At 41.5% G+C, this 27,720-nt stretch overlaps 1 protein-coding gene across 3 annotated transcripts; it reads left to right on the top strand.

Moving 5' to 3' along the window:
• Positions 1-3,952: 3,952 nt before the first annotated feature.
• On the top strand, positions 3,953-25,932 carry KCTD20 (potassium channel tetramerization domain containing 20). 3 transcript variants are annotated; one of them, XM_032218764.1, is made up of 9 exons: positions 3,954-4,055; positions 4,548-4,586; positions 16,782-16,940; positions 18,205-18,385; positions 18,697-18,799; positions 19,542-19,662; positions 20,347-20,544; positions 23,247-23,357; positions 24,201-25,932. In XM_032218764.1, exons 2-9 carry the CDS (start codon positions 4,562-4,564, stop codon positions 24,491-24,493), a joined length of 1,191 nt encoding a protein of 396 aa, XP_032074655.1. In that variant the 5' UTR covers positions 3,954-4,055; positions 4,548-4,561; the 3' UTR covers positions 24,494-25,932. The 3 variants fall into 3 exon arrangements, with proteins under 3 accessions (XP_032074656.1, XP_032074655.1, XP_032074657.1); XM_032218766.1 differs by having other exon boundaries at positions 4,496-4,617; XM_032218765.1 differs by lacking the exon at positions 4,548-4,586 and having other exon boundaries at positions 3,953-4,055.
• Positions 25,933-27,720: the final 1,788 nt, after the last annotated feature.

Genomic DNA, 27,720 nt, shown 5'->3' with positions numbered 1-27,720 from the left:
CTCCGGAGGCTGCCGGCGGACCACAACACAAGCTGGGATGAAACTGTGAACTGAAAACACTACATAGTCTTCTCTAAGGCTCTTTAATGTGTTTATGGTAATAGCTAGGCTGCATTAATAGAGGGACAGACAGAATCAAGATCATGTGAAATTCTACTGCCACTTTACAAGCCTTAGTAAGACCACACTTGGACTATGGCATCTAGTTCTAGTCACCAAATATAAAAAAGACATTGAGAGTCTAGAAAGAGTACAGAGAAGAGCAACAAGAATGATCAGGGGGCTGGAGGCTAAAACGTACGAAGAACTGTTACAGGAATTGGGCATGTCTAGTCTAGTGAAAAGAAGAACTAGGGATGACATGAGAGCAATGTTCCAATATTTAAGAGGCTCCTACAAAGACAGGGGGGGTTAAACTGTTTTCCAAAGCACCCAAAGCCAAGACAAGAAACAGTGGATGGAAACTAACCAAGGAGAGAAGCAACCTAGAATTAAGGAAAAATTTCCTAATGGTGAGAGCAATCAACCAATGGAATAGCTTGCCTTCAGAAGTTGTGGGTGCGCAATCACTGTAGGCTTTCCAATAGAAACTGGACAACCATTTGCCTGAAATGATATTGGATCTCCTGCTTGAGCAGTGAGTGGATTAGAAAGGTCACTTCCAACTATTATTGCATGTTCTATGCTTTAATGTTGTTGCTATTTTTTGTTGTTTTTGTTCTTAGGTTTTGCTTTTATCATCTTAGAAATATGCTAGATAAAAAGACAAGTCAATCAATTAGCACTTTCAGATTTCCTTCCTTAGTAGATAGCCACATTGTGCTAGACCGTGATTTAAGCATGGTTTATTAATAATCCACAAATATTCAACAAATTTCAGTTTACAGACCATTATAGGTGGATTGCCTTGACATAAAACCAAACAAATCACTTAGTTTATTTTATGATATGTGTTTGGTATCATATAGATACATTTTAATGAAATCTTATTTTTCATTAAATTATTAAACTTTTATAATGTGGATATTAAGATAGTATTAACTGACGTGGCATATATTAGAACAGCTGAAATGTGGAAAGAAGTATGTCCCAGAGACTCATTGAAGTTCATCAACCGTACATAGATTTTAGAGAAGCTACTGTTGAAAGAAATATCCTTCTGGGTTCAGTTCATAAGGTATTCTGTTGCCATAAGGCATTCTATTGCAAGCAGAGGAGTGAAGGACTCTTACTGTAGTTCTCCAAATACCTATTTCACTATGTATGTGGCTTGCAGAGGCACACCAGAATCAGAATTAGAAGTGGTAACTTTATTAGTAAATCTGCTCCCTGAAAATGTCATATTAGCTTGGGAATTCTGGGAATTGAAGTCCACTGATCTTAAACTTGTCAAGACTGAGAAACATTGGGAACCTCTCAGTTAGAGAGGGGCAATAATGGATTAATAGAGCAATATATGATTAGGGAATAAAATATTTTATAATTGTTAAATATATTTAATAAGATATTTATTAAATAATAAATTATTAAAATATATTGAACATATTGAACAATTAGAAAAAAGATCCAGGGGAAGAAGGCGGGGCTTAGCAGTGAGAAGACGGAGTTTCAGGCTACTCCTGAAATTCCCCTATTCCGAAGGAATTTTGGACGGGTCGTCGGACCCTAGCTGTCCCGGAGAGACAGTGAAAGGTGAGGGGAGATCCAGTGACCTCAGAGACGTTCGCAAAGTCTCTGGGGGGCTTGGAATTAACCCCTCCTGCCAACTCCTTTCTGGATTAGCTGTATGCTAACCGAAACTGCAGGTTGCCCCTAAGAATGGTGAAAGTGGATTCAACTGGTAAGCTGATTTTATTACTCAAAGAGAGACGGTCCGCACTAAAATTTAAGCTAATTGAAACCAAAGAACAGAAGAATCTAGCGGCGAATTTGTTTTTTTTTTAATGGATTTATGGCCGGTGGTTACCCTATTTCTTAAACGCTTTAAGGAATTCTTCAACATTCCCCCCTGACTCTTTCTAAGTGGGTTGTAAAACTAACCTACTACAAATTGGCCCTTCACGATCCGACACTTTTATTGCTTGGCTGTGTTGGTCTAAGATCAGATAAGATCGCACAGCTCCCAGCGTGTTTTTACTTGCAAATATCTTAGAGTCTCTAACTGTGTCACAACATGGCGTCGATCTATATTCCCAAGGGCTCATTTCAAATACTTTTTTCTGCATTTCAAAAGCTGTTTGATTCACATCAAAGATTTGAAAAAAAACTGGATTATTTGACATTAAAATATGAAGGAAAAATGAGAACGTTGAATGTTTGAATGTTCCTGAAATACAAATGAAAAATGTGAGAAATGATGTCTGGTCTATCTCGGAGGAAGAAAGAAATGCAATGCTGGAAAGGGGGGCAGTACAGAAGATTCATTTTAAGAGACAGAGCGCAGGAGAAATGAGAAGTATTAAAGAATCTACACTTTATGAAACATCATTAGCAGATTTCTTAATTCCACCCTTGAGAATTAAAGTCAATTTGAAAAGTTTAACAAGCCTGGGACAACATTATCATCTCATCAGAGACATCCTGAGCAAAAAGGTGCGAAGATATCCCTGTTTGGACTTGCTTATAAAAACATTTGGTAAATCTATTCAACGAATGGCAATAGGACTGAGAAGGTTTTGTTATTGGAGAGACATAGGCTGACAAATGGAAGAATACAACTTAAAATTAGCTAAATCTAATTACTCTTATTTGTAATAGATATAGCTGAATAATAATTGATATTGATAGTAATGTATATAATGTGGAGTTGATATGATAAATAATAATTGGGTATGATAAAGGAAGGTTGGAAATACTTTTGGACTATATATAAAGGTTATTAATTACAATAATTATCACTATTAAAAAATAAAATAAAATATATACAGTGAAATGTTAATTAATATGGGGAAAATGTTATGATATACGATATAACTACATAAAGAAGGGAGAATGATAATAAATTATACTGCATGGAAGATGGAATTTTTGGTATTAATTATTATGGATGTTCAGCTAAAATAGGATATGAGGATTTGATGTTAATAGAGGATTTTACAAACAAGTAAATGAAATGTCAGCATGTGGTTATGGATTAACTCTTTGGCATAGTTAAGGTTGAAGGATGTTTAAATAACTGTAGTTAACTAAAAGTGGAGGTATAATGATGTCAATATGGTAAACATTTGAGTTAAGATATTTGAATTAATATGAATTAATGGAAGAGATGCACCAAAACATGTTGTAACCAGCTGATATACTTTTTTTTAATAATATATACCTGTATTCTTTTTTTTTTGTTTTTTGTTTTTTCTTCCCTGCCTTGTTTTTTGTTCTTTTTGTCTTTTTTTTTTTTTTTTTTTTTTTTTTTTTTTTTCCCACTGGTGTGGGCATGTATTGTTTAAGAGTATTATTATTATCAATATTTTTAAATAATAATTACAGTCAAATGAAAATGGATATACGATGATGGTGATATGTATGAATATCTGAGTTAAAATGCCTGAGTTAACATGAGTTATGTTTGTTGACTGTGGAGGACATGCACGAAAGTTTATTTGTGACCGACTGATACACTTTCTATAGCATGTAAAGAAAGATGTTGTACTTGTTTTAAATTAAAATTAAAAAAAATTTTTTAATAAAAAAAGAAAAAAGATCCTCATTGTAAGGGAAATAGAGGGCATAAAATGCACTAATTTAATAAATAAAAATAAAAATTAATAACTACAACAGTGGTTATTGCGATTTTTAAGGCATGCAGTTTGAACTCACATCCTTTGCAGGGCAGTATTCCCAGAGCAAAAGTGCTTACCGTACAGTATGAACATATCCTCTCTTCTTTTACTGGGCAGGGACTCTTAATTTGAAGGAATGCTCATGAATAATCGTTTAGATTTAGAAGGGGTGGGGATATATCGTCTCTTCCGCCGCTTGGATTTATCGACATTGTTGTTAAAAGTAGATTTCCAGGCTGCAGCGCTGATTCATTAACTGGGATCCTTCAGTGAATATCGGTAAGTAGATCATGCAAATAATGGCCTTTCTGCATTTTTCTGTATAGTCTAGAATAGAAATCAATGTCGATCAGACCAAAGTTCCCCACGCATATATTTAATTGCTGCCTGAAAGAAACGGAAAGTGTGAAATCGTTTTGAGATTTCTGCTCTTTAAAGCTCGATCGCATTACGTATTTGAGGCATGGAAAAAGTATCGGCGGAAAGGCTAAACATCACAAGGTAGAAATTTCCCCAGGACGATTGAAAGCGGCCATCAAAAAGAAAAATAAATAAATTATAGTGGCGGGGGGGGGATGACCATGGTTCTCGGTTGGAGGGATTATCTTGCAATATTTCTTGCAAAGGGGAGGGGTCTGCAGGGGGGGGGGGGCTTCAAGGAGAAGCTCCAAGCGAGCAAGGATCTTGAGTTCGTTTTTCTTGCGATCCCTCCTTAAAAGATTCCCGGAGTTGGGCAGAGTCTGGACTCAGCAATGGCATTCCTTCTTCCAGGGCGATGCTCCTCCATGAAGAAAGAAAGCCCTTCCCAAGGTTAATGATATCGTACATTGCAGCTTTACTGGTATTGTTCTTCTTTTCATGGTTGTCTCCATAGAGATTTACTCTCACGTAATTCCAAGATGCAGGGGGAAAATACTATATTCGGATTCAAGGGGTTCATTCGTTTTTCTAGGGCGAATAATCTATCAATTTGGTGGTGTTATTCAACCGATATTCAGATAAACTGCTTTGGATATTAGGTTGTGTTTTTTTTTCTAGCAGTGAACAAATATAATTTAAGACGGAGGTTTTCAAACACTATTTTAACAATTAATTTACATTAATGAAAATTATGTGGGGATATTTTAAAATATGTGTCTTTTCTGTTATGTGAACATAAGCTAATCTGGCAAAACAAAAAAGATAGCAAGCATTTTAAAAATAAAAACTAATCCGTTGTTTTTTAATTATCAATACAGACTAAGGAATAGTAGCGAAATCTACTGTGTTGTGATAAACTAAGTGTACCATATTCCCAAATTGCTTGGTGCTGTGAAATCTGAGAAATAAATCAGAGAAGCAAAACGCTAAATCAGTTTCAATTCAACAAAATTGAAAGGAAACATTAAAAATGTCATGCTTGGCACATTACTCTGCTTTCTGCCACCTGAGCAGAACTATGCCTCAGATCCTGGTTAACAGGTAACATATTTAATCCTTAATACAAGGTTGGACAACTAGGTAAGGCAACTTTACAACCTGAGGACTTCAACTCCCAGAATTCCTGTCTCAATAGGACTGGCTATGGAATTCTGGGAGTTGAAGTCCACAGATCATAAAGCTGTCATAATTGCCTCTCCTCTCCTCAGTGTCTTCTGTATTGATGAGATCAAGAATGTTACACTTTTTCCTAAAACAATCTTACCTCCCCCGTGTCATCCAAGTCATTAATTACACATTTGAACAGAGCAGACCCAACATCACTCTTGGTGAATTTGGAGCTGATGTAGTCTCACTGCTAAGTAAAATATTTTCTGTCCAAAAGAAAATGCAGTATCACACGTCATTGTAAGATATGAATCAGCATCTAGAGTACCACATCTCTAATCATCAGTTGGACCCATTAGTTTCTTCCAGGAAAAGACACACCGGGGAGTGCATATTAAATACAGTGATATTTTGTGTTGCATTAGTTGTAGTTTTAAATCCCCCGTGTCTATGTAAATCATGAATAATAAATAAATGCCAAGATAGTCTTCTATTGATATTCATGTACTAGACATTCACATTTCTTTTTCCATGACTCTTTAGACTTTTTTAGCATATGATTTTGCATATTCTAAAAATGAATTCTAAATTGCTGTTATTACATTTATAAATAATGTCTGTAAAGGATTTTCTAGTGCTATACTACAGAGGATTTTGAAGCCCTTACAGCTGCCACCTCAAACTTGGATTTCACATGCTAGTTTGGCTGAGAACATTGCCACTTGCAGTGATATTTACATTAAAAATTGCAATAATTGATCATTTATCCCAATAAATAGATTTAAGCTATTCACTTAATAGTCCACTCCCATTTCGCAAATAAAAGCATTTTCTTGCTGTTTTGTGATATGGATTCCCTATAGGTAAATCTTTGAGGATCAAGTGGGAGCTGCATGCTACACCTCTCCTAATACATTAATGTGGCAGAAGGGGAAACATTCACGCTTTCCAAGTTATTTTCAGTGCTCAAAAATTTCCATCTAGTCTTCTGAAAAAGAGGAAGTTAATAATTACTGCTTTCTGACAATTAAAACTTCCTTGGTGAAAAATGACTGTTCCTCAAACCTTCTTGTCTTCCAAATAAATATGAAAAAAGCATTACATGTCTGGAAATATGTTCGCCATGCTACAAGTTGCTTGAAGCAAAAAAAGTTTTCTCCAGATTTTTTTTTTTTAAATTCACCTGTCCATATCTGTTGCTGTTTAAGTATTAATCTTGTTCTGGAAGAGTTGCTAGTTTGGTAGGGCTCTTCTTTTTAATTATATATCAACAGTATGGAAAATACCAGGAGAACAAAAGGAATCATCTTCTGGGCTTCTGTGGTTGCAGAATGAGTAATGCTAGAAGGCTAAAAGATCAGCCATTATCCATCCATTATACAGTAGTCTGAATTGCTTACTTTTCTTTCTATATTTAGGTGAAGTTTGCATTTCTATTTCTTTCTTTTTATTCTTGCAGGGTTTCTTTTAATTTGTGTTAGTTTTTATCTTTTTAGTTGTAATGTTTAATAAAATCATTATAAAGAAATCTTAGTGCACCAAGAAAACTTTTTTCTAATATAAACAGTCCCGGTCTCTAGGCGCAGTGGTGTCAAACTGTCGGCCCACGGGCCGGATGCATCACATGCAGGCCACGCCTACTCCTTCGCAAATGGAAAAATGTCATGATACATTACGTGACGGTGACGAGTTCGACACCCATGTTCTAGAGGGACCTCCTTGGAAGAACCAGGTGTAAATGGCTTTCTTGGGTTGAAAAAGATTGGAGCCTCCCTAGTCCAGGGGTAGGTTCCTGCCAGTTCTAACCTCTTCTATAGAAGAGGTTCCACAAATCTACTGTGCTGTTTAGAATGGGTTCCAGCTCCCTCCCCCCAACCCGTCCGCACTACGCTTGCGCCGCCTGCTGCTCACTGATTGGCTAGTTCACCAATAGCCCCGCCTGCCTCTAAGAGTCCTATCTAAACCTTAAAGTCTTAAAGCTGTCAAGTTTGAACACCCCTAGGTTTTTTTTTTCTAAAGGGTTAGGGGTGCAAGGGTTTTGTAACTTGACAGCTTTAAGACTTACGTGCTTCAAATGCCAGAGTTTCTGAGTCAACATTTTGGTTGCTTAGCAAGAGTGTTATTAAGTGAGTTTCACCACATTTAACAAGTTGGCCACGCCCACCCAGTCACAAGACTGTGAAGCCACTCCCACTCAGTCACATGGCCAGCAAGCCACTCCCACAAAGCAGGCCACACCTACAGAAGAGGTTCTAAAAAAAATTGAAACCCACCACTGGCCTGGTCCTAGAGTGGGTGGCAGATGCAGTTTCACAAGGGAAGCGCAGCACAAAGAAGACCCAATTCTAAAGGATGTATAGTGGCAAGTCTCTTTCGGGGGGGACAGTTAATGCTTTATTTTTCTCCTTACTTGTCCTTAATAATAATTTACATAATTGGACATCTGTATATATCCATGATGTCGAACCTATGTCACACGTGTCACAGGTGGCACGCAGAGTCATATTTGCCGGCACGGCAGCCCTCAGCCCCCAGCTTATTTTTGGTCTTCCAGAGGCCTGGGGGAGGCCATTTTCACTCTCCCCAGGCTTCAGGAAAGCCTCCAGTTAGGCCGTTTTTCACCTTCCCCAGGCTCCGGAGGCTTTCCTAAAGCCTGGGCAGGATGAAAAATGCCCCAATGGACAAACCGGAAGTTCTTTCCCAAACTTTTGGTTGGGACATTGGGCCATTGGGCCATTTTTCGCCCTGCCCAGGTTTCAGGAAAGCCATCAGAGCTTAGGGAGGGCAACCCCCCCCCCACGTGGGCACGTGCATGCCTGCACAGGGGGGTATCATGCAGACATGCACAGGTGGGGGGGCATGCATGTACATGCAACAGCGTGCGCACGCACAATTTTGGCACACCTTTCGAAAAAGATTAGCCATCACTGGTATATATTGACCATCTTTAACACATAAGAAATGTATTTTTTGTGATCTTTGCTTTTTTCTTCTCCATTTCATCTTTGGTTGTTTTTCTGCAGATACTTGCTATGGTGGGAAGTGTCTGTGGTGGCACAGTGGTTAGAATGCAGTATTGCAGGCTAACTCTGCCCACTGTCAGGACTTCGATGGTTGGCTGAAGGTTGACTCAGCCTTCCATCCTTCCGGGGTTGGTAAAATGAGGATCCAAATTGTTGGGGGCAATAGGCTGACTCTGTAAACTACCTAGAGAGGGCTGTAAAGAACTATGAATCAATAAATAAGTGCTATTGCGAGTGCTACTTAGGCTATTTAGAAAGTCAATTACCAGAATATCTCCACCAACCTTCAAGGTCCTCCCTGGTAAGTGGCCTCTTGCCAGCTGTCTTTACCAGTGATAGGTCCCAATAGCAGTGCTTATATCTAAGGATATGTAGGTTCATCATCAATTTATTACCCTCTCCAATTTTCTCTAATAATACCCTCTTATTCTCCCAATAAGAGAAGCGAAAACAATGCCAGACTTAGTGTTGTTTTTTTCTTGCCAGTCTCTGTCTGGAAAGCTGGAAGGTGATTCTTTTTTAAAAAATTGTCTCCTGAATCCTTGTCAGTCTGAAAACTACTCAAAACAGAAGCACTGAGCTCTGGAACCAATTCTGTAATGGTTAGAAACATACCCTGATAGAAATGTAATATATAATGAAACACGAGTCTGCCTTTAATATTTCCATATTGGGAGAAAATATATCGTGAGAGAGCAAGCAAGTCCCATTTAGTTTTTATGGTAGAACTTAGAACTGTATATACTTCAGAAATAAAGCAGAATGATTTTTTTCCCAAGTTCTGTGCAGCCGCCTCCCTGCTCGCACTCCCAAATGCCGTTGCATTAATTTTAATAGTAGATATCTTGAAATGCCTGCATTTTTTTTCAGGCCTCTGCATGTTCCAAAGCATTTCCTTCATATCATTTTTGGAAGCACGCACAGACTAGCAACCATTTCCCTGTACACATTGTTCAAACTAAGTTGCCACATGCTTTGATGTGATTTTGGTTCAGCTTGTTGTTCAAACATAGCAATTGTGTTTCAATAAACCATAATTGATCAAGGCTTGGCATTATGCATGAAATCCGGCACTATTGTATATAGCAGGGATGGTTGACCTTTTAGGCACCGAGTGCCGAAACTGGAGTGTGTGTGTGTGTGCGCGCGGGCATGTGGGCACCAGAGCACCAGAACCTGAAGAGAACAGCTGTCCGGCATATATGCGCATGACAGAACCCAGAAGAGCAGCTGGCTGCTGTGCGCATGTGCACTGGCCAGCTGCTCTCTTCCGGGTTCTGGAGCTCCGACACGAAGACCAGTTGGCCGGCATGCATACGCAGACTGGAACCTGGAAGAGAGCAGCTGGCTGGCGTGCATGCCTGCAATGGAACCCAGACGAGCTGCTGGCAACATCGCCCATGCCCACAGAGAGGGCTCTGTGTGCCATCTCTGGTACGTGTGCCATAGGTTCTCCATCAGGGGTATACAGTATAATACAAAGGACTGGATGTAGAATTCCAAAATATATTAAGAACATATCTTCCTTAAGTCAAGTTGCAAAAAAATGAAAATTTTGGGTTTGTTGGAACTTCATCAAGCAATATTAGGGTCTGATTGATTCTCAATTTCTGTAGCTGGTTAAGCCATACTGTAATTTGATGATGATTTTAAGTAGGAAGATGAAGAGCCAGAAAGGGAAATCCCTGGACCAAAATCTATGTAAGTTGCATGTTGTTTCTGAGTCATGCAGTGAAATGTGCTGTGTTGAGAAAAGAAATTAAACACATTCATATGTCAGCCACTGTCTCGTGATACTATTTACAGAACTGGATTTATTTTTAAATGTGAGTATGTCAATAGGACAGTTTTAGGTTGCTAATAAAAATGGTTAACTGGAGGATGGAAAAACAAATAGATATTTCATTAGATTTACGGTATTGATCTTAAATATTGTTTAACAGCATTGTACTTTTTTTTTACCTGCTAACTTAGAAACTTAAATGTTATTTGGTGTTCTAGTTAAAAGAGTCACTTTAGTGTGATGATTAAGGCACCAGGCTAGAAACTGGTTGATTGTGAGTTATAGTCCTGCTTTAAGTACAAAGCCAGTTGTGTGACCTTGGGTCAGTCACCCACTCTCAGCCCTAAGAAGTTGGCAATGGCAAGTCATTTCTGAAATCTTCTTGTTAAGAGTCAAAACTAACTCAAGCCACCTCTCTCCCCAAAAGACACTGTTTGCCATTTTGATTTCTTAGAGCCAAGAACTTGGGCTAAGAAGGTATAGGCAGCATTATACACTGCTCAAAAAAATAAAGGGAACACTTAAACAACACAATGTAACTCCAAATCAATCACACTTCTGTGAAATCAAACTGTCCACTTAGGTAGCAACACTGATTGACAATCAATTTCACATGTTGTTGTGCACATGGAATAGACAACAGGTGGAAAGCATAGGCAGTTAGCAAGACATCCCCAATAAAAGAGTGGTTCTGCAGGTGGTGACCACAGACTACTTCTCAGTTCCTATGCTTTCTGGCTGATGGTTTGGTCACTTTTGAATGCTGGCGGTGCTTTCACTCTAGTGGTAGCATGAGACGGAGTCTACAACCCACACAAGTGGCTCAGGTAGTGCAGCTTATCCAGGATGGCACATCAATGCGAGCTGTGGCAAGAAGGTTTGCTGTGTCTGTCAGCGTAGTGTCCAGAGCATGGAGGCGCTACCAGGAGACAGACCAGTACATCAGGAGACATGGAGGAGGCCGTAGGAGGGCAACAACCCAGCGTCAGGACCACTACTTCTGCCTTTGTGCAAGGAGGGACAAGAGGAGCACTGCCAGAGCCCTGCAAAATGACCTCCAGCAGGCCACAAATGTGCATGTGGCTGCTCAAACGGTCAGAAACAGACTCCATGAGGGTGGTATGAGGGCCTGATGTCCACAGGTGGGGGTTGTGCTTACAGCCCAACACCGTGCAGGACGTTTGGCATTTGCCAGAGAACACCAAGATTGGCAAATTCGCCACTGGCGCCCTGTGCTCCACAGATGAAAGATTCACATTGAGCACATGTGACAGATGTGATAGGGTCTGGAGATGCCGTGGAGAATGTTCTGCTGCCTGCAACATCCTCCAGCATGACCGGTTTGGCAGTGGGTCAGTAATGGTGTGGGGTGGCATTTCCTTAGGGGGCCGCACAGCCCTCCATGTGCTCTCCAGAGGTAGCCTGACTGCCATTAGGTACCGAGATGAGATCTGCAGACCCCTTGTGAGACTATATGCTTGTGCAGTTGGCCCTGGGTTCCTCCTAATGCAAGACAATGCTAGACCTCATGTGGCTGGAGTGTGTCAGCAGTTCCTGCAAGATGAAGGCATTGATGCTATGGACTGACCCGCCTGTTCCCCAGACCTGAATCCAATTGAGCACATCTGGGACATCATGACTCGCTCCATCCACCAATGCCACATTGCACCACAGACTGTCCAGGAGTTGGGGGATGCTTTAGTCCAGGTGTGGGAGGAAATCCCTCTGGAGACCATCCACCACCTCATCAGGAGCATGCCCAGGCGTTGTAGGGAGGTCATACAGGCACGTGGAGGCCACACACACTACTGAGCCTCATTTTGACTTGTTTTAAGGACATTACATCAAAGTTGGCTCCGCCTGTAGTGTTTTTTTCCACTTTAATTTTGAGTGTAACTCCAAATCCAGACCTCCATGGGTTGCTAAATTGGATTTCCAGTCATAATTTTTGTGTGATTTTGTTGTCAGCACATTCAACTATGTAATGAACAAAGTATTTAATAAGAATATTTCATTCATTCAGATCTAGGATGTCTTATTGTTGTGTTCCCTTTATTTTTTTGAGCAGTATATGTAACAGAAAAGAGCCGAGGTGGTACAGTGGTTAGGGTGCAGTACTGCAGGCCACTTCAGCTGACTGTTATCTGCAGTTCAGCGGTTCAAATCTCACTGGCTCAAGGTTGACTCAGCCTTCCATCCTTCCGAGGTGGGTGAAATGAGGACCCAGACTGTGGGGGCAATTTGCTGACTCAATTTACCAAAAATCTGTAAACCGCTTAGAGAGGGCTGAAAGCCCTATGAAGCAGTATATAAGACTAATAAATAAATAAATTCATCACAAACAAGGGAATTGATTTGCATTTATTTAATTTAGATATTTATTATTCCCATGTGCTATTTCTTCAAACAGCCAGGGACATAAGATTAATGAGGCTCCTTCACAAAAGTCACTTTCTTTTGGATGGTGTGCAAATCTGAATACTAGTGTCCATGTCTCTTGTTTAGTTTGCTGTGTGTAAACTGTTGAGAATCTGCTGGTAAACTTTCCAATAAGAACACATCTAGTAGAATAGATATTTTCACTACCTGAACATATGATGAGCATTGATGTTCTTCTCCCATTCATGTTTGTATGTAGAACAAGATCTTGTATGAAATCAATGTTCATAGGTACCTGCTTGTTTGATTCATTAGATGCCACAAAGTCACTGCTGACTCCTAGCAACCACATGGATAGATTTTTTTCTATGAAGATCTTTCAGATCTTCCAATGATGCACTCAGTATCAAGGTTTAAGGTTTAAGGTTTATTGGGATTTATATGCCGCCCTTTTCCCTGAGGGGACTCAGGGCGGCTTACAACCACAGGGGAGGGGGGTGCAAGGTCAGAAACAAACAATATGTGCACAAAGAAAAAATAATAAAACACAACTTTCATTCAGCAATCAAACACTCGGGCGGGTAATTGGAACCTATCCCCAGGCCTGCTGGGAGAGCCAGATCTTGAGGGCTGCGCGGAAGGTCTGGATAGTGGTGAGGGTACGGATCTCCATGGGGAGCTCGTTCCACAGGGTCGGGGCAGCAACAGAAAAGGCTCTCCTCCGTGTGGTCGCCAGTCGACATTGACTGGCAGATGGGATTCGGAGGAGGCCCAATCTGTGCGATCTAATTGGTCGATTTAGGGAGGTAATCGGCAGAAGGCGGTCTCTCAAGTACCCAGATCCACTACCATGGAGTGCTTTAAAGATGGTCATCAGTATCCTGAAGCGCACCCGGAGACCAACAGGTAGCCAGTGCAGCTCGCGGAGGACAGGTGTAACGTGGGCGAACCGCGGTGCGCCCACTATCACTCGCGCGGCTGCATTTTGGACTAGCTGTAGTCGCCGGATGCACCTCAGGGGCAACCCCATGTAGAGCCCATTGCAGTATTCCAGTCTAGAGATCACAAGGGCTCGAGTGACTGTTGTGAGAGCCCCCCGGTCTAGGTAGGGCCGCAACTGGCGGACCAGGCGAACCTGGGCAAATGCCCCCCTGGTCACAGCCGACAGCTGGTGATCAAAAGTCAGCTGTGGATCCAGGAGGACTCCTAAGTTGCGGACCCTATCTGAGGGTATAAAATTTGACCCCCCAGCCTAAGCGTTGGTGTATTAGCCAAATTATTGGGGGGGAAGCACAACAGCCACTCGGTCTTATCCGGGTTGAGTACCAGTTTGTTAGCACTCATCCAGTTCTTAACGGCCTCCAAACCCTGGTTCATCACGTCCACCGCTTCATTGAGTTGGCACGGGGCGGACAGATACAATTGCGTATCGTCCGCATATTGATGGTATTTTATCCCGTGCCTCCGAATGATCTCGCCCAGCGGTTTCATGTATATGTTAAATAGTAGGGGGGATAGGACCGAACCCTGAGGTACCCCACATGTTAGGGGCCTCAGGGACGATCTCTGCCCCCCGACCAACACCGACTGCGACCTGTCCGAGAGGTAGGAGGAGAACCACCGCAGAACAGTGCCTCCCACTCCCACCTCCCGCAGTCGTCGCAGAAGGATACCATGGTCGATGGTATCGAAAGCCGCTGAGAGGTCAAGGAGAACCAGGATGGACGCATAGCCTCCATCTCTGGCCCTCCAGAGATCATCGGTCAATGCGACCAAAGCGGTTTCTGTGCTGTAACCAGGTCTGAAGCCGGACTGGAAGGGGTCAAGATAGCTAGCTTCCTCCAAGGCCCGTTGAAGCTGAAAGGCCACCACCTTCTCGACAACCTTCCCGATAAAGGGAAGGTTGGAGACAGGACGAAAGTTGTTTAAGATGGCTGGATCTAACGATGGTTTCTTCAGGAGGGGTCTCACCACCGCCGTTTTAAGTACGGCGGGGAAGTGCCCCTCCCGAAGGGAGGCGGTGACAACCGCCTGGATCCAGCCATGTGTCACCTCCCTGCTGTTAGCCACCAGCCAGGAGGGACACGGGTCCAAAATACAAGTGGAGGCACTTACAGCTCGAATGGCCTTGTCCACATCCCCAGAGGCAACTTCCTGGAACTCAACCCAGAGCTGATGTAACAAATGATCCTCCTGTGACTCAGCTGGACCTACTGCGGTGGAGTCCAAGTCCGATCGAAACCGAGCTACTTTGTCCGCCAAGAATGAGCATAATCCTCAGCCCTACCCTGCAAGGGTCTCCCGCATCCCTCCTATTGAGGAGGGAGCGGGTTATCCTAAACAGGGCGGCTGGGCGCGACTCGGCGGACGCAACCAAGGCAGAAATATATGATCTTTTTGCGGTTCTTAATGCTCGGACATAGTCCTTGGTGCAGGTAGTCAAGAGTGCTCGGTTCGCCTCGGACCTATCGGACCTCCACTGGTGCTCTAGGCATCTCCTCCGGCGTTTCTTCTCCCGGAGTTCCTCGGTGAACCAGGGAGCTCTCCGGGATCCACTGACCCGGAGGGGCCGTAGTGGCGCAATCCGGTCGAGAGACTCCGACGCCGCCGAGTACCAGGCGGCAGCCAGAGTCTCCGCCGAACTGTGGGCGAGAGTATCAGGAATAACCCCAAGCTCCGTCTGGAACCTCAAAGGGTCCATAAGTCGCCTGGGGCGGAACCACCTGGTCGGTTCCTCCTCCCTACGGTGGGGGTTTGGCCTCCGGAAGTCAAGCCTCAGTAGGCAATGGTCTGACCACGACAGGGGTATGATCTCATTACCCTTCAGACCAAGATCACACATCCACTGCTCCGAGAGAAATACGAGGTCGAGCATGTGACCCGCTGCATGGGTTGGGCCCCGAATTACTTGGGTCAAGCCCATGGCTGTCATGGAAGCCATGAACTCCTGCGCCCCATCAGAGCGTTCACCGAGCGATGGCAAGTTGAAATCCCCCAGAACTATAAGCCTGGGGAACTCAACCGCCAGCTCGGCTACTGACTCGAGGAGCGAGGGGAGGGATGCTGCAACGCAGTTGGGAGGCAGGTACGTTAGCAGCAAACCCACTTGACCCTTGAGGTCCAACTTTATCAGCAGAGACTCACACCCGACAAGCTCCAGAGCAGGGACCCTACGAGGTAACAGAGACTCCCGATTACAATAGCCACACCGCCACCCTTCCCTGGGCTCTCGGCTGATGAAGCACCTGAAATCCCTCTGGGCACATCTCTACAAGGGGGGACTCCTCCTTCTGTGCCCAGCCAGGTTTCAGTAATACATGCCAGGTCTGCCCTCTCGTCAACAATTAAGTCCCGGACGAGGGGAGCTTTGTGAACAACAGACCTGGCATTTAGCGACAACAGCCTGAGACCAGGGTCCTGACTACTCGCGCCATCTGGTCTTGGAGTGGGACTCCTAGGGCCGGAAGGAGGGATCTCTGTAATGTAGCGAACCCTCCTTCCCCGGTAATGGCCAGCCCTAAGGTCCCCGCCGTATCTGCCTCTCCCTGTCACGACCGCTATGCTCCGACCCACTCCCATGTCCATGGTCCCCTGTCCATGTCCATCAATGTAACACAGACTATCCACCTTATTGCTGGCCATCCTTTTCTTCTCTTTCTATCCCCTTGCACAACATTAGAGTTGTCTCCAGAGAGCTAGATCTTTGTAAAATGTTTTGGTAAATGTAAAGGCCAAGTATGAAAGAAAAATATTGAGATTCTAAGAGGAAAAAAGTCATATGAAGTCATAGTCCTCATGGTGAAGTGATTAGAGAGGCTTCCCCAGCTTGCTGCCTTCCAGTTTCCACATATGCTGTACCTTGTGCAGGCTAAACATATTTCATGAGCACCAAATTGAGTCAAGCTTAGATAAGAATATGCTGCTGAGACCACAGTCTAAGTTCCTGTTCAGGTTTTATTAATTGATGATTTTGCCATCTATTGTTGGAAGCCATGAGCTATTGTTAAAATTTGGATAGTGGAATGAAGGCACAGAACGTGAGTAGGAACATATCACACATATATGATAGTTAAAAGAGACTTTGGCACCTTGTCTTTGTTTTTATGGGTGATATGAAATTCCAGGGTTTATACTGCATCTTCATATATTTTCTACCTCTTTTGTATTAGCAAAGCATGCCAAAGGACCTCCAAGGGATGCCTATGGCTTTAAGCACCTGCATGTTGCTCAAAGAAAGAATAGACTGAGAGATTTTGTGGTGATGTAAATCCTTTTTTTTTTCCTTTCCTGTAGGACTGCTTTTCCAGCTGAATATTAGTCATGCCAGTGGAATGGAGAAATTGAGTAATCAAGAGCTTGAGAATTTAGCTTCTTCAACCCATGATCAGGACAAAGGCAGTGTGAAGCAGGGCAGTCACAGCATTAACATGTTTCCTTTGTGCAGAAATCATGGTGAGGACAAAATCAGTTTTTTTAAAAAAATAAAATAAAATGTACCACAAAACGTGGTCTTGCGTAGCTCTTTGGGATCAAGTTATTAATGGCCGCATTTCCACAAAATTTTTAACCAGTTGTTACCATACTGTGAATAAACTGCACTGTGGTGAGCATAACCCATTAGGTTATATTTGTCTCTTCTGGATAGGGTAAAACCTAAATAGATAAATTGTAATCAAATGAAATGAGCCAAGTGTGAAAACAAAGAGATTGCAGTTCTATCCCTAGATACATTCATACCAGCTGTGTGAAAATTCATATAATTATAGACACATGAATGCAGAGTGTGAATCAGTCTTCTGTCTGATCAAACTACTACATATCCTTAAACACTACATTTATTATGTAATCAACCTGCCTAGGACATGAACTGTACCAAAGATTGAGCCATTCACAATCTCCATCTGGACTCTTCCATCTTTTTTATATCATAAGAAAAAGTGTGGAACCATTTTGCACTGTTTTATATTAATTCAGCTTGAAGAATCTGCCTATAGGTATTCTAAACCAGTGATGCTTTTTCTTATGACATTGAGGCATTTCTGTATTAACCCATAATCATTGTATTAAATATAGTTTGATGGATGAGGTTGTGACTGAAATCAGGAGGCTGTGATTTCAGTCCTAGGTAGTGGGAGATATTTCTCTCTCTGGACATAAAGAGAATATATCTACTGTGAACTTCACATAGGCATAAGGAAGGGCATCTGGCCAGTAAATGCTCATCTCCATTCAGTCATTCCAACTCCACCCTGATGCAGGGGATAACAGGGTTGTTAAAAGAAAAAACATGTATTAAATATAATTAACCTCATTAACCAGTTTGGTCTAGTAATTAAGGCATCAGGCTAGAAAGCCAGAGATTGAGTTTTAGTTTGTCTTAGCTATAAAAGTCAGCTGGGTAACTCTCTTTCAGCTCTCTAGCTCTCTCTCAGCCTAACCCAGCTCACAAAGTTGTAATTGTGGGGAAATAGGAGGAGGAAGATGTATTGGGTATTCATTCCGCCTTGTTATTTATAAAAATAATAAAGATAAGATACAAATAAAACAATCACTTTGAGCTATAGGTGAACTTTTAAAATCTAATCATTGATCCAATTATTCAGATACTGCTCATATCTGGTGTCTTTAGAAGAACAGCTCGGATCTGCTTTTCACCCAGCAAGTTCTCTATGTTCTAATGGCTTTGAATATGTCAATATTATTATTTTCTTCCCAGGGGGGAGTAAACGAAATCCAGGCTACTACAGTACACAAGAACAGTCTGGGAACAGTCCTAACAACATGAGCAATAGTCCACAACTCCAAGCCCCAGAGAAAGTCACTCTTATTGTAGATGGAGCAAGATTTGTTGTAAACCCACAAATTTTCATAGCCCATCCTGATACAATGTTGGGAAGGTAAGTGACTCCGAGATGTTAAGAATTCCAGAAGCTGTTTGACATGCTTTCCTATCATAGAGATATGGCCATACTAAGCAGGATTCTGAATGGTATGTGTAAAATTATATCAAGTGCTTAGATCTAGTTTTTCTATTCAGTGTTAGCAATTCAATCACAATTTCTAGGCTTCAAAAAAATAAAAACTTTGTTTTTATTTTCATGATAATTTTCATGATAGTCCCCAATAACAGCTTGCTAATATAGAAATTATTCTTTGCTTAAGTGGTCTTAATTTGATCTACCTATCTTAATTTCTTTCTGCTTTGTAGAATGTTTGGACCAGGACGAGAATATAACTTTACGCGTCCAAATGAAAAGGGTGAATATGAAATTGCAGAAGGCATCAGTTCTGCTGTTTTTCGGATTGTTCTGGTGAGGATGCAGAAGCAGAACTATTTCTCCTATTTGTAAAGTTCCTATTCTTGCTTTCAACTTCAAGGGAATTCTGATTTTCCTGATAAGTATATTTTATTCTGTTTAGACTTCATTTTCCCTTTCACTTTTCTCCATTTAAGGGAGTCCATATCATTTTATTTGTTAGATTTATATCTATCTTCCCTCTAAGAGCTCACACAGTTGCTTAGGGAATCTTGGTGCATTTTATTCCCACAAAATCAACCCTATTAGGTAGGTTAGGCTGAGGTAGAGTGACCGAGCCAAAATCACTCGGTGAGTTACAGTGGTTAAGAGCAGACCTGAACCTGGATCTGTCCACTTCTAATACATTAGATGGATTGCTGTCCAAGATATATTGGGCTTTGAATCCCAAATCCATAGGAAAAAACTTGGAATTCTGGGAGTAGAATTCAACTCACCTAGCAAACACAAAGTCAAAGTTGAAAATGATATGTGCACACACACACACATATATAATCTCATATTTTTGTCAAATGATTTATTCTGTATTCATTATTCAAGGAGGAAGGAAGAATATAACCCTATTAATGTTCAGCTTTTAAAAATAATATAGAAAACAATTGTCATTATGTACCAACTGTATGTAAAGCATAACCATATGCCTAAACTATCATTAGATGATTGATTGCCTGTGCATACTATTTTGAATGTTTTTGATGGAGAAACGTATTAATAATAATATTTTATCCCTTTTCAGGATTATTACAAAACTGGAATCATTCACTGTCCTGATGGAATTTCTATTCCTGATCTCAGAGACACTTGTGACTATCTTTGCATCAATTTTGATTTCAACACAATCAAGTGTCAAGATTTAAGTAAGTATAACAGCATTTATAAGGGACGCGGTGGCTCAGTGGCTAAGACGCTGAGCTTGTAGATCAGAAAGGTCGGCAGTTCGAATCCCTAGTGTCACGTAATGGGGTGAGTTCCCGTTACTTGTCCCAGCTTCTGCCAATGTGGCAGTTTAAAAGCATGTAAAAATGCAAGTAGAAAAATAGGGACCACCTTTGGTGGGAAGGTAACAGTGTTCCAAGTGCCTTTGGCATTTAGTCATGCCGGCCACATGACCACGGAGACATCTTCAGACAGCGCTGGCTCTTTGGCTTTGAAACAGAGATGAGCACCATCCCCTAGAGTCGGGAACGACTAGCACATACAGTATGTGCGAGGGAAACCTTTACCTTTAACAGCATTTATAACAGCCTTCCGCACACAAAGTGCTCTCCAGATATGCTATCTTCAGCTCTAGAATCTTATAGCCATCATGGTCCATTGATCATACTGGCTAGCATTTTGAAAGTTAAAGCCCAGTCCCTTTTGGAGAGATTTAAAGTAAGGAACACTCACATAAGGGACAAATGCATCAATTCTCTATACATTTATATGCTTTTAGGTTTTGTGCTAGATCTTGCTGTTGAGATGATATGATATGCGACTAATAGAGTTAGATGTATAACATTCAGCCATATTCAGGAAAGCCATATATCTTATTTCCTTAGGTGCATTATTGCATGAACTGTCCAATGATGGGGCTCATAAGCAGTTTGATGGCTATTTGGAAGAGTTAATCCTACCAATAATGGTTAGTAGTGCTAAAAAAGGAGAGCGTGAATGTCATATTGTCGTATTAACGGATGAAGACATAGTGGACTGGGATGAAGACTATCCACCTCCAATGGGGGAAGAATATTCACAAAGTAAGTTTTAAATATTTTTAAATGTTACATAAAATAATTTTAAAAGTAAAAATAATATTGCGCTTTTATAAAGAAAATCTCTGTTGGTGTCTTGTACAAGTATCAATTTCCAAGGATCTGGGCATCCCAATATACAGTTAAGAATATAAAAATCATATTGATTGTGACATACTACACTGCTGAATGTAAAATTGTATGTTTAAGGCCATATACCAGTGATGGCAAACCTATGGCATGCATTTTTGAGTCTGCTGCGCATGCTTGGGAGCTGGGGCACACCCAGAAGATGCACAAGCATGCATGGGGGGACGGGATGCGTATGCGGGGGCACGTGCGGGGGAAGTCACGTGTGCATGTGTGGGGACAGGGCGCACGTGGGTGCGTATGCATGCACAGGGGTGGGTACGGACACAGGGTTGTACCCGCATTGCATTATGGGTGTGCGTGTACACACATGCTTTCGGCACTCTGTGCCAAAAAGGTTAGCCATCACTGCCATAAACTATTATAAATTGCATAATAGAATCCTTGAAATAAATGTACAATTTTAGTTTATTAATTGCTTGGGTGATAGATAATTTTCTTGCTTACAGGAATATTACAATGTTTCTTTTAACAGCAGTATTTTTCCATGGGAAAAATGCAGTGCTTCCTGACGTTTCTGCACTGGTATTTTAAATGCTTTGTAAAATATGATTATGGAAGTGATATGGGTATAAAATGCCTTGCAATCAGACAGGGAGATGGGTGGCATATGAACCAATCAACCGAACAAAGCACCAGGCTACAAAAGTAGATTGTAAGTTCAAGTGCTGTCTTATCCATGAAGGCCAACTAGATGTCTTTGGCCCAGTCATTCTCTCTCAGTCCAGCCCACGTTACAGGGTTGTTGTTGTGGATAAAAAAGAGGAAGAAGGTGCCTCCTGCCTATTGGATGAAGGCAGGATGCAAATAAATAATAAAAAGCCGTACCCGAGTGGAGCAATGAATAAATATGAATATATAAATCAATGCATTGAAAAACTTCATAGGCTCTTAGTGGATATGGTGCCATGTCTGTCAGACCTGGAAGCCATCTTTTAAATTTGGGCCTTCAGGCCTGCTACATTTTCTATTGTGGGGAAAATGGGAAGGGGGATTATTGAGAGTATGGGTGATATATATTCAAAATAACATTCTTTTCTCAGAGAGTCAAGGCCACCTTGCCTGTGCAGCTGCAATGAGGTGACTGGGAGGCAGTTTTGGATGGTGCCTGATTGGATCATGTGATGGACATGTGGGTGCTGGGCAGGGATTTTCAGATTCGGGTTTTCCCAGATGTGCCAATATGACATCTCTAATAAAGTGGAACTTTGAGGAAACTCAAGCCTCTGACTCTTCTTTTGTTGGTGGTGTTCCTTGGAACCCTGACATTAACCCGAATCTGAAAGTTGGGGGGGGGGTGTTACTTGGAACCCTGACAGTGTCTACATTGCATTGCAAAGCCAACAGCAGGGTGGCAAAGACATAATGGTGGCATCTGTTCAGATGCCTTTCCAGATGTGACCTTGGAAGAAAGTTACTAACCCATTGAATGATGGATTGTGAGTGAGGGATGAGAGTTGCTGTAGAACACTAGCAGCTTGAAAAACAAGATGACAAGTAAGATACTTAAACTACTTTGGGGGGTTTAAAAAAAAGATAAATTCTAAGTAAAACATTCACAAACTAAAGGCTATTACAAGCTTCATGAGCAAGATGCAAAATCAACGGGATGGGAAGGGAATGAGAGAGAAGCTTCATCAAGGCAGTATTGCTTGGCAGAGCAGAAAGAGGTTGAGGCAAGAATTTGCTCCAGGGAAAATAAATCACATTGCGGTTGCTGAACCACAGCAAGACTTTTCTGAGAAAAGCAGGAACTTCCTAATTTAAGGGAAAGAAGTAAACATTTCTGCTTTTACAGAAATAAGAGCAAGGAAAGAAATAGAAATTGTATCTGAGAGGGAAGCCTTTTGACATTATGAAGCTGCCAGTCTTCCTTGTTAGTATAGGGCAGCAATGGCAAACCTTTTTTGGCTCGCGTGACATAAGCGGGGGGAGCAGTGGGGTCATGTGTGGGCATGCTACACCCATAATGCAATGCACACACCCCCAGTGCATATGCGCACATCACAGACACTCCTCCCCCCATTATTTGCATGCTTTTTTTCGCCCTCCCCAGGCTTCAGAGGCTTTATAGGAGCCTGGGGAAGGCGAAAAAAGCCTCCCCCGCCTCCCTGGAGGCCCTCCGCAACCTTCAGGGACCTTCAAGAGGCTTCCCTGAAGGCTCCGGAGGACTAAAAACGACCCTATGAGCATCCTCTGGAGCCTTCAGGAAAGCCTCCTGAAGATCTCTGGAGGGCTTCCAGGGTTGGGGGAGAGGCTGTTTTTGCCCTCCCCAGGCTCCAAATGCTTTAGAGGAGAAAAATGGCTTTAAAAAAAAGGCTGGCCAGTGTGTGCATGCCTCACGTGCCCTGACAAATGGCTCCACGTGCCACTTGTGGCATGTGTGCCATAGGTTCGCCATCCCTAGCATACGATCTTTGAAAATCACCTGTATTTTCAACTATTTTTGAAAATGTATGAAAAAAAGTTGCCCAATTATTGTTTGTCTCAGCAAATTTAAGAATAGCTGCTGTACTCATGTTCATTTATTAATGTGGCTTTTTTTTCTCACCTCCAAGTTCTGTATAGTTCTAAACTCTACAGATTCTTCAAGTACATTGAGAATCGGGATGTTGCAAAAACTGTTTTGAAAGAACGAGGCCTCAAAAACATAAGAATTGGCATTGAAGGTATGTAAAGTGTTTCCTAAGTAATACAAACTGTTAAAAAAGGAAAGCAATTTACTGTTTTTATTAGTTAGCCCTATGTAGTTTTGTTGATTGCTTAAATGATACATTTTGCTGAGGTCTTTGGAATAATCCACCCAGTCAGTTCCTGACAAACCCTTAACATTCCTTGCCTATTTCTTAAGTTTTCCATGAGGATGGGGTGGGTGGATGTTATTTAAAGTCTGCTCCTCCCTTCTGAAATTAGCAGCAGCAACCTGACTCAAGGCCAAGCTAGACATATAGTTCAGTTTTGTGTACTGAACACATGAGTCAGTTCCATTTGTATTTTCAGTGCTGAGAAAGTCTCTTCTTTATGTCAGTCTTTTTCAGTCTAGTCTCTGCCTCAAGATGTCTTGGGATCAATCCTCGCAGGCCAAATGGCCTCCTTTTTAGGATATTATCCTTTTAGGAATATTTATTACTTGAAGAAATAATTAAGCTTACACATAGGGATTGGAGTTGGCCGGGGGCGGGGAGTTTGGGACGATAATTATACCTGAATAACTGTGTTTCAGAGCATGCAGTGGCTCAGTGGCTAAGACGCTGAGGTTGTCAATCAGAAAGTTCGGCAGTTCAAAAGCACGTAAAAATGCAAGTAGAAAAATAGGGACCACCCTTGATGGTAACAACATTCTGTGTACATTCGGCATTTAGTCATGCCGGCCACATGACCATGGAGACATCTCCAGATAATGCTGACTCTTCGGCTTAGGAATGGAGATGAGCACCGCCACCTAGAGTCAGGAACAACTAGCACATATGTGAGAGGGGAACCTTTACTTTTACCTTTTAACTGTGTTTCAGGTTACCCCACTTGTAAGGAGAAAGTGAAAAAGAGGCCTGGAGGGCGCTCTGAAGTTATCTACAACTATGTTCAACGTCCATTCATCCAGATGTCTTGGGAAAAGGAAGAAGGAAAAAGTCGGCATGTTGATTTCCAGTGTGTTAGAAGCAAATCTCTAACAAACCTTGTAATGGCAGGTGAAGACATAGCAGAAGACCAAGAGGTTATGATGCATCACCCTCCCCAGGTAGACGAGCTTGATCGATTAAATGCACCACTCTCTCAAATGGATGCTAATGAAGTGGCAGATTAATTAAGCAGCACAAATGGCTCTCAAATGGACTTCTCTGAGCTTTTGGGTGGGGACTTACTGCCCAACTCAGAGCTGAATTTTCTTGTCATGGTTGCTATAGTTTCCAAATATAGTTTCTTCAAGCCCAGAGGACTTTTTTTTAAAAACAAATTTGCATTCTCTTAGGAGGATTGGAAACCTGAGGATTGAGCTAACATTTATTCCTGTAGCTAAATAAATGCATTGGAACTAAAAGAATGGGAACCTATTTTCAACTCACTTGAATTGAAAGGATTGATTATGTGACATCAAGTCATTTTCTATTCTTACCACTTAGATTTTCTCCATGATGATCTGTCCCAAATTTCTTTGTTCAACTCTCCCAACAGTGCACTCCCAATGCCCCTGCAACTGCCCATCCATCTTGCTACTGGTTGCCCTCCTCTTCTCTTTTCCTTCCTGCTTTCCCAGCATTAGAGCTTTTTCTTGAAAGACTTTGTGTGAAATATTAGAAGTGGCATAGTTTGACTCTGGTCATTTGTGCCTCAAGTGATAAAGTCTACATTGAGCTGTTTGATATGCCATTGAATTGAAAGGAATGCAACATAAAAAATGTCTTAAAGTCTTCATTAACATTAGTCTACACAGACTCAGTTTTAAAAGGTACCATATCATAAAGGATTCCATTGTGGTATTACAGTCATTATCAGTATCAGCAATGAGTTTGGTAACCCTTCATCCTCCATTATCTGGCTGAAGTAGATATTTATAGACAAAACATCACACCTACGATGCATGCACTTTTGTCACTTTCTGTTCAGTTTCCTAATATTGACATAACAGCTCAGAAAGGAAGATCAGACGCGCTTACCAAGGTAAGCACCAACAGGGAGAAATTGGAATCTGTGGATGCCCAGTGAACCACTCAAATTATTTACAAGGAAAGAACCAGCCCTACTTTACATATATGCCTGAGTTGTGCTTACTTACTGGAAATAAGCTACTGGGATACAAAAGAAAGTACCACTTGCAGAAAACAATGCATAATCTTGGGCTCAAACATTCAAGCAGTAACACTGGAGGAACGAAGACGGCTGAACATTCCCTCCCCTCAAAGCAAAGGCTGCAATGCAACATTTCTTGAATGGCAAAAACTTCCTTGTGGAAGTATTCCACAGCATTTTTAAGGAAGTGACTCTTGCAGGAAAACCTGCGCTACAGCAGCTATCATTTGAGTCTTGAGTCTGGAAAACACTTTGTGGTTGTTCCATATAATCCGTCCTCTTGGCTAAAGATATTGATCTTTGATACTAGCAAGGATGTCAGCTTTGTCATCACTTCTCAGCATTTTGGCTAATATCAATTGCAGGAGTAAGTTTCCTATCCTGTTTTCCCGAAAATAAGACCTCCCTGGATAATAAGCCCAGTCAGGCTTTTGAGTGCATGCGCTAAAATAAGCCCACCCTGAAAATAATCCCTCCCCAGAAATATTGCAACACAGCAGCAGCCATGAGGTGGCCACACCTCCTGCACCTCAAAAATAATAAGACTTCCCTGAAAATAAGGCCAAGCACGTATTTCAAGGGTCAAAAGAAAATAAGACCCTGTTTTATTCTGGGGGAAACACAATAGCTGTCTCAGCATTGTGGGACAATTACGCTGCTTGAGGCTGGCCCTTAAAATAATCGATTGGGAAACATAATCAGCAGGATCAGTAGAAAATTATATATTGCATGGCTCCTCAGATTTGTATTCTGCAATTCACCAAAATGATGAGTTTTTGTGATCCCCTCCCCCCATTAACAACTCATTTCATTGGGATTCTGGTTGGGCAATAAATAATAAAACCTTTTAATGATTAAAATTGATTTCATGTATCAAATCAAACCATGATAAAACTTTACATTTATAGTCAGAACCAGCGGTGGAATTCACTTATGTTTACCACTGGTTCACAACTGTGAGCGTGCAGGCCCACGCTGTGCACCTTCCATGTATGCATGCAGCCTTCTAAGCATGCACTTTGCTTGCGCATGGTGTGCACGCATGCACGGTGTCGAAAATGAGGCTACATAGGATGTTTTGGCAGTTCGACCAGTTTGGGCGAACTGGTCCAAACCGGCTAAATACCACCTCTAGTCAGAACAGTAAGGAGATCCCCACTTGTATGAATAAATGCCAAAGTTAATATTATGGGGAAAAGGTTTTTTTTTCTTTCCGTTCAATTATAATTTGCCTTCTTATAATTTGAAATGATTATAGAGCGTCTTGCACTCTGGAATGATGGAGAACCAGTCTTGTCCTTTTCATTCAGGTACAGTATTCCTTCAGGTACAAGAATATTGTCATACCTCCCTGTCCCTGCCCCCTTTTCTTTTTTTTTCTTCCACAGCTAAGCATTCCTAATTCCTAAATCTTCTTTTGTAATAAGTTTCTAATCTGCTTTTGTAATTGGTTTCTAATCTGCTGCTAATTCTAATTTCCCTTTCTGAATCAGTTTATCTAAATCTTTTTAAAACTGTGGTACCTAGAAGTAGATGCCGTAGTCAATATTGGGATCAGTGAGGGCAAAATCTTATGCAAGCCACATTGTAAACTAAGTTTGAATATGGAGTACAATTAGCTCAGATTAAATATTTCCTTGGAGGCCAATCATCTAGACAAATTTGGCAATTTCTAAATTGGTTGACATTTTTCCCCAATTTTCCAATGCAAGTAATGCAAATTTGGTTAAGATATCTTATGTACTCCGTGTTATTTACATGTTGATGGGCTGTTCAACTGTCCCAGAAAGTATGAATAATGGTGAAGGGTGCAGAAACATCTGGTTCAGCAACATCTGGAGGCCATAGCTTTTTTGGACCAAGAAAAATTTGCTGTAGCAGATAAAAAGCAATGATTGTGCCATTGATCCAGATCCAAATCACAATGTTAGGAAAATCATGGTTTCAGTGGGTACAGACCTTACCTGAATCTAACTCACTGAATAGATAAAATAAAAAGTAACTTTTTAATTAAAACAATGACAAATTCAAGTCTGTGAAGTTTAGGCTCATTTTATCCCAGTGAATTGAATAATCACCTATTTCGTATGCAAAGGCCAGCAGCATTCTTGTAGAACCACTCTGATCAGTAGAGTGAGCATTATAGGCAGTACAGTTCAAAAGTTATTCACACAGATTTATTCTAAAAATATATTTCTTAATTGATGCAGGTGTTTATTTTCCCCTCCCATTGCATTTGACCAA

The sequence above is a fragment of the Thamnophis elegans genome, chromosome 5 (assembly GCF_009769535.1).
Source record: "Thamnophis elegans isolate rThaEle1 chromosome 5, rThaEle1.pri, whole genome shotgun sequence".
Taxonomy (NCBI): Eukaryota; Metazoa; Chordata; class Lepidosauria; order Squamata; family Colubridae; genus Thamnophis; species Thamnophis elegans.
Note: the sequence above shows the minus strand (reverse complement) of the source record. Positions and strands in the feature narration are given on the sequence as shown.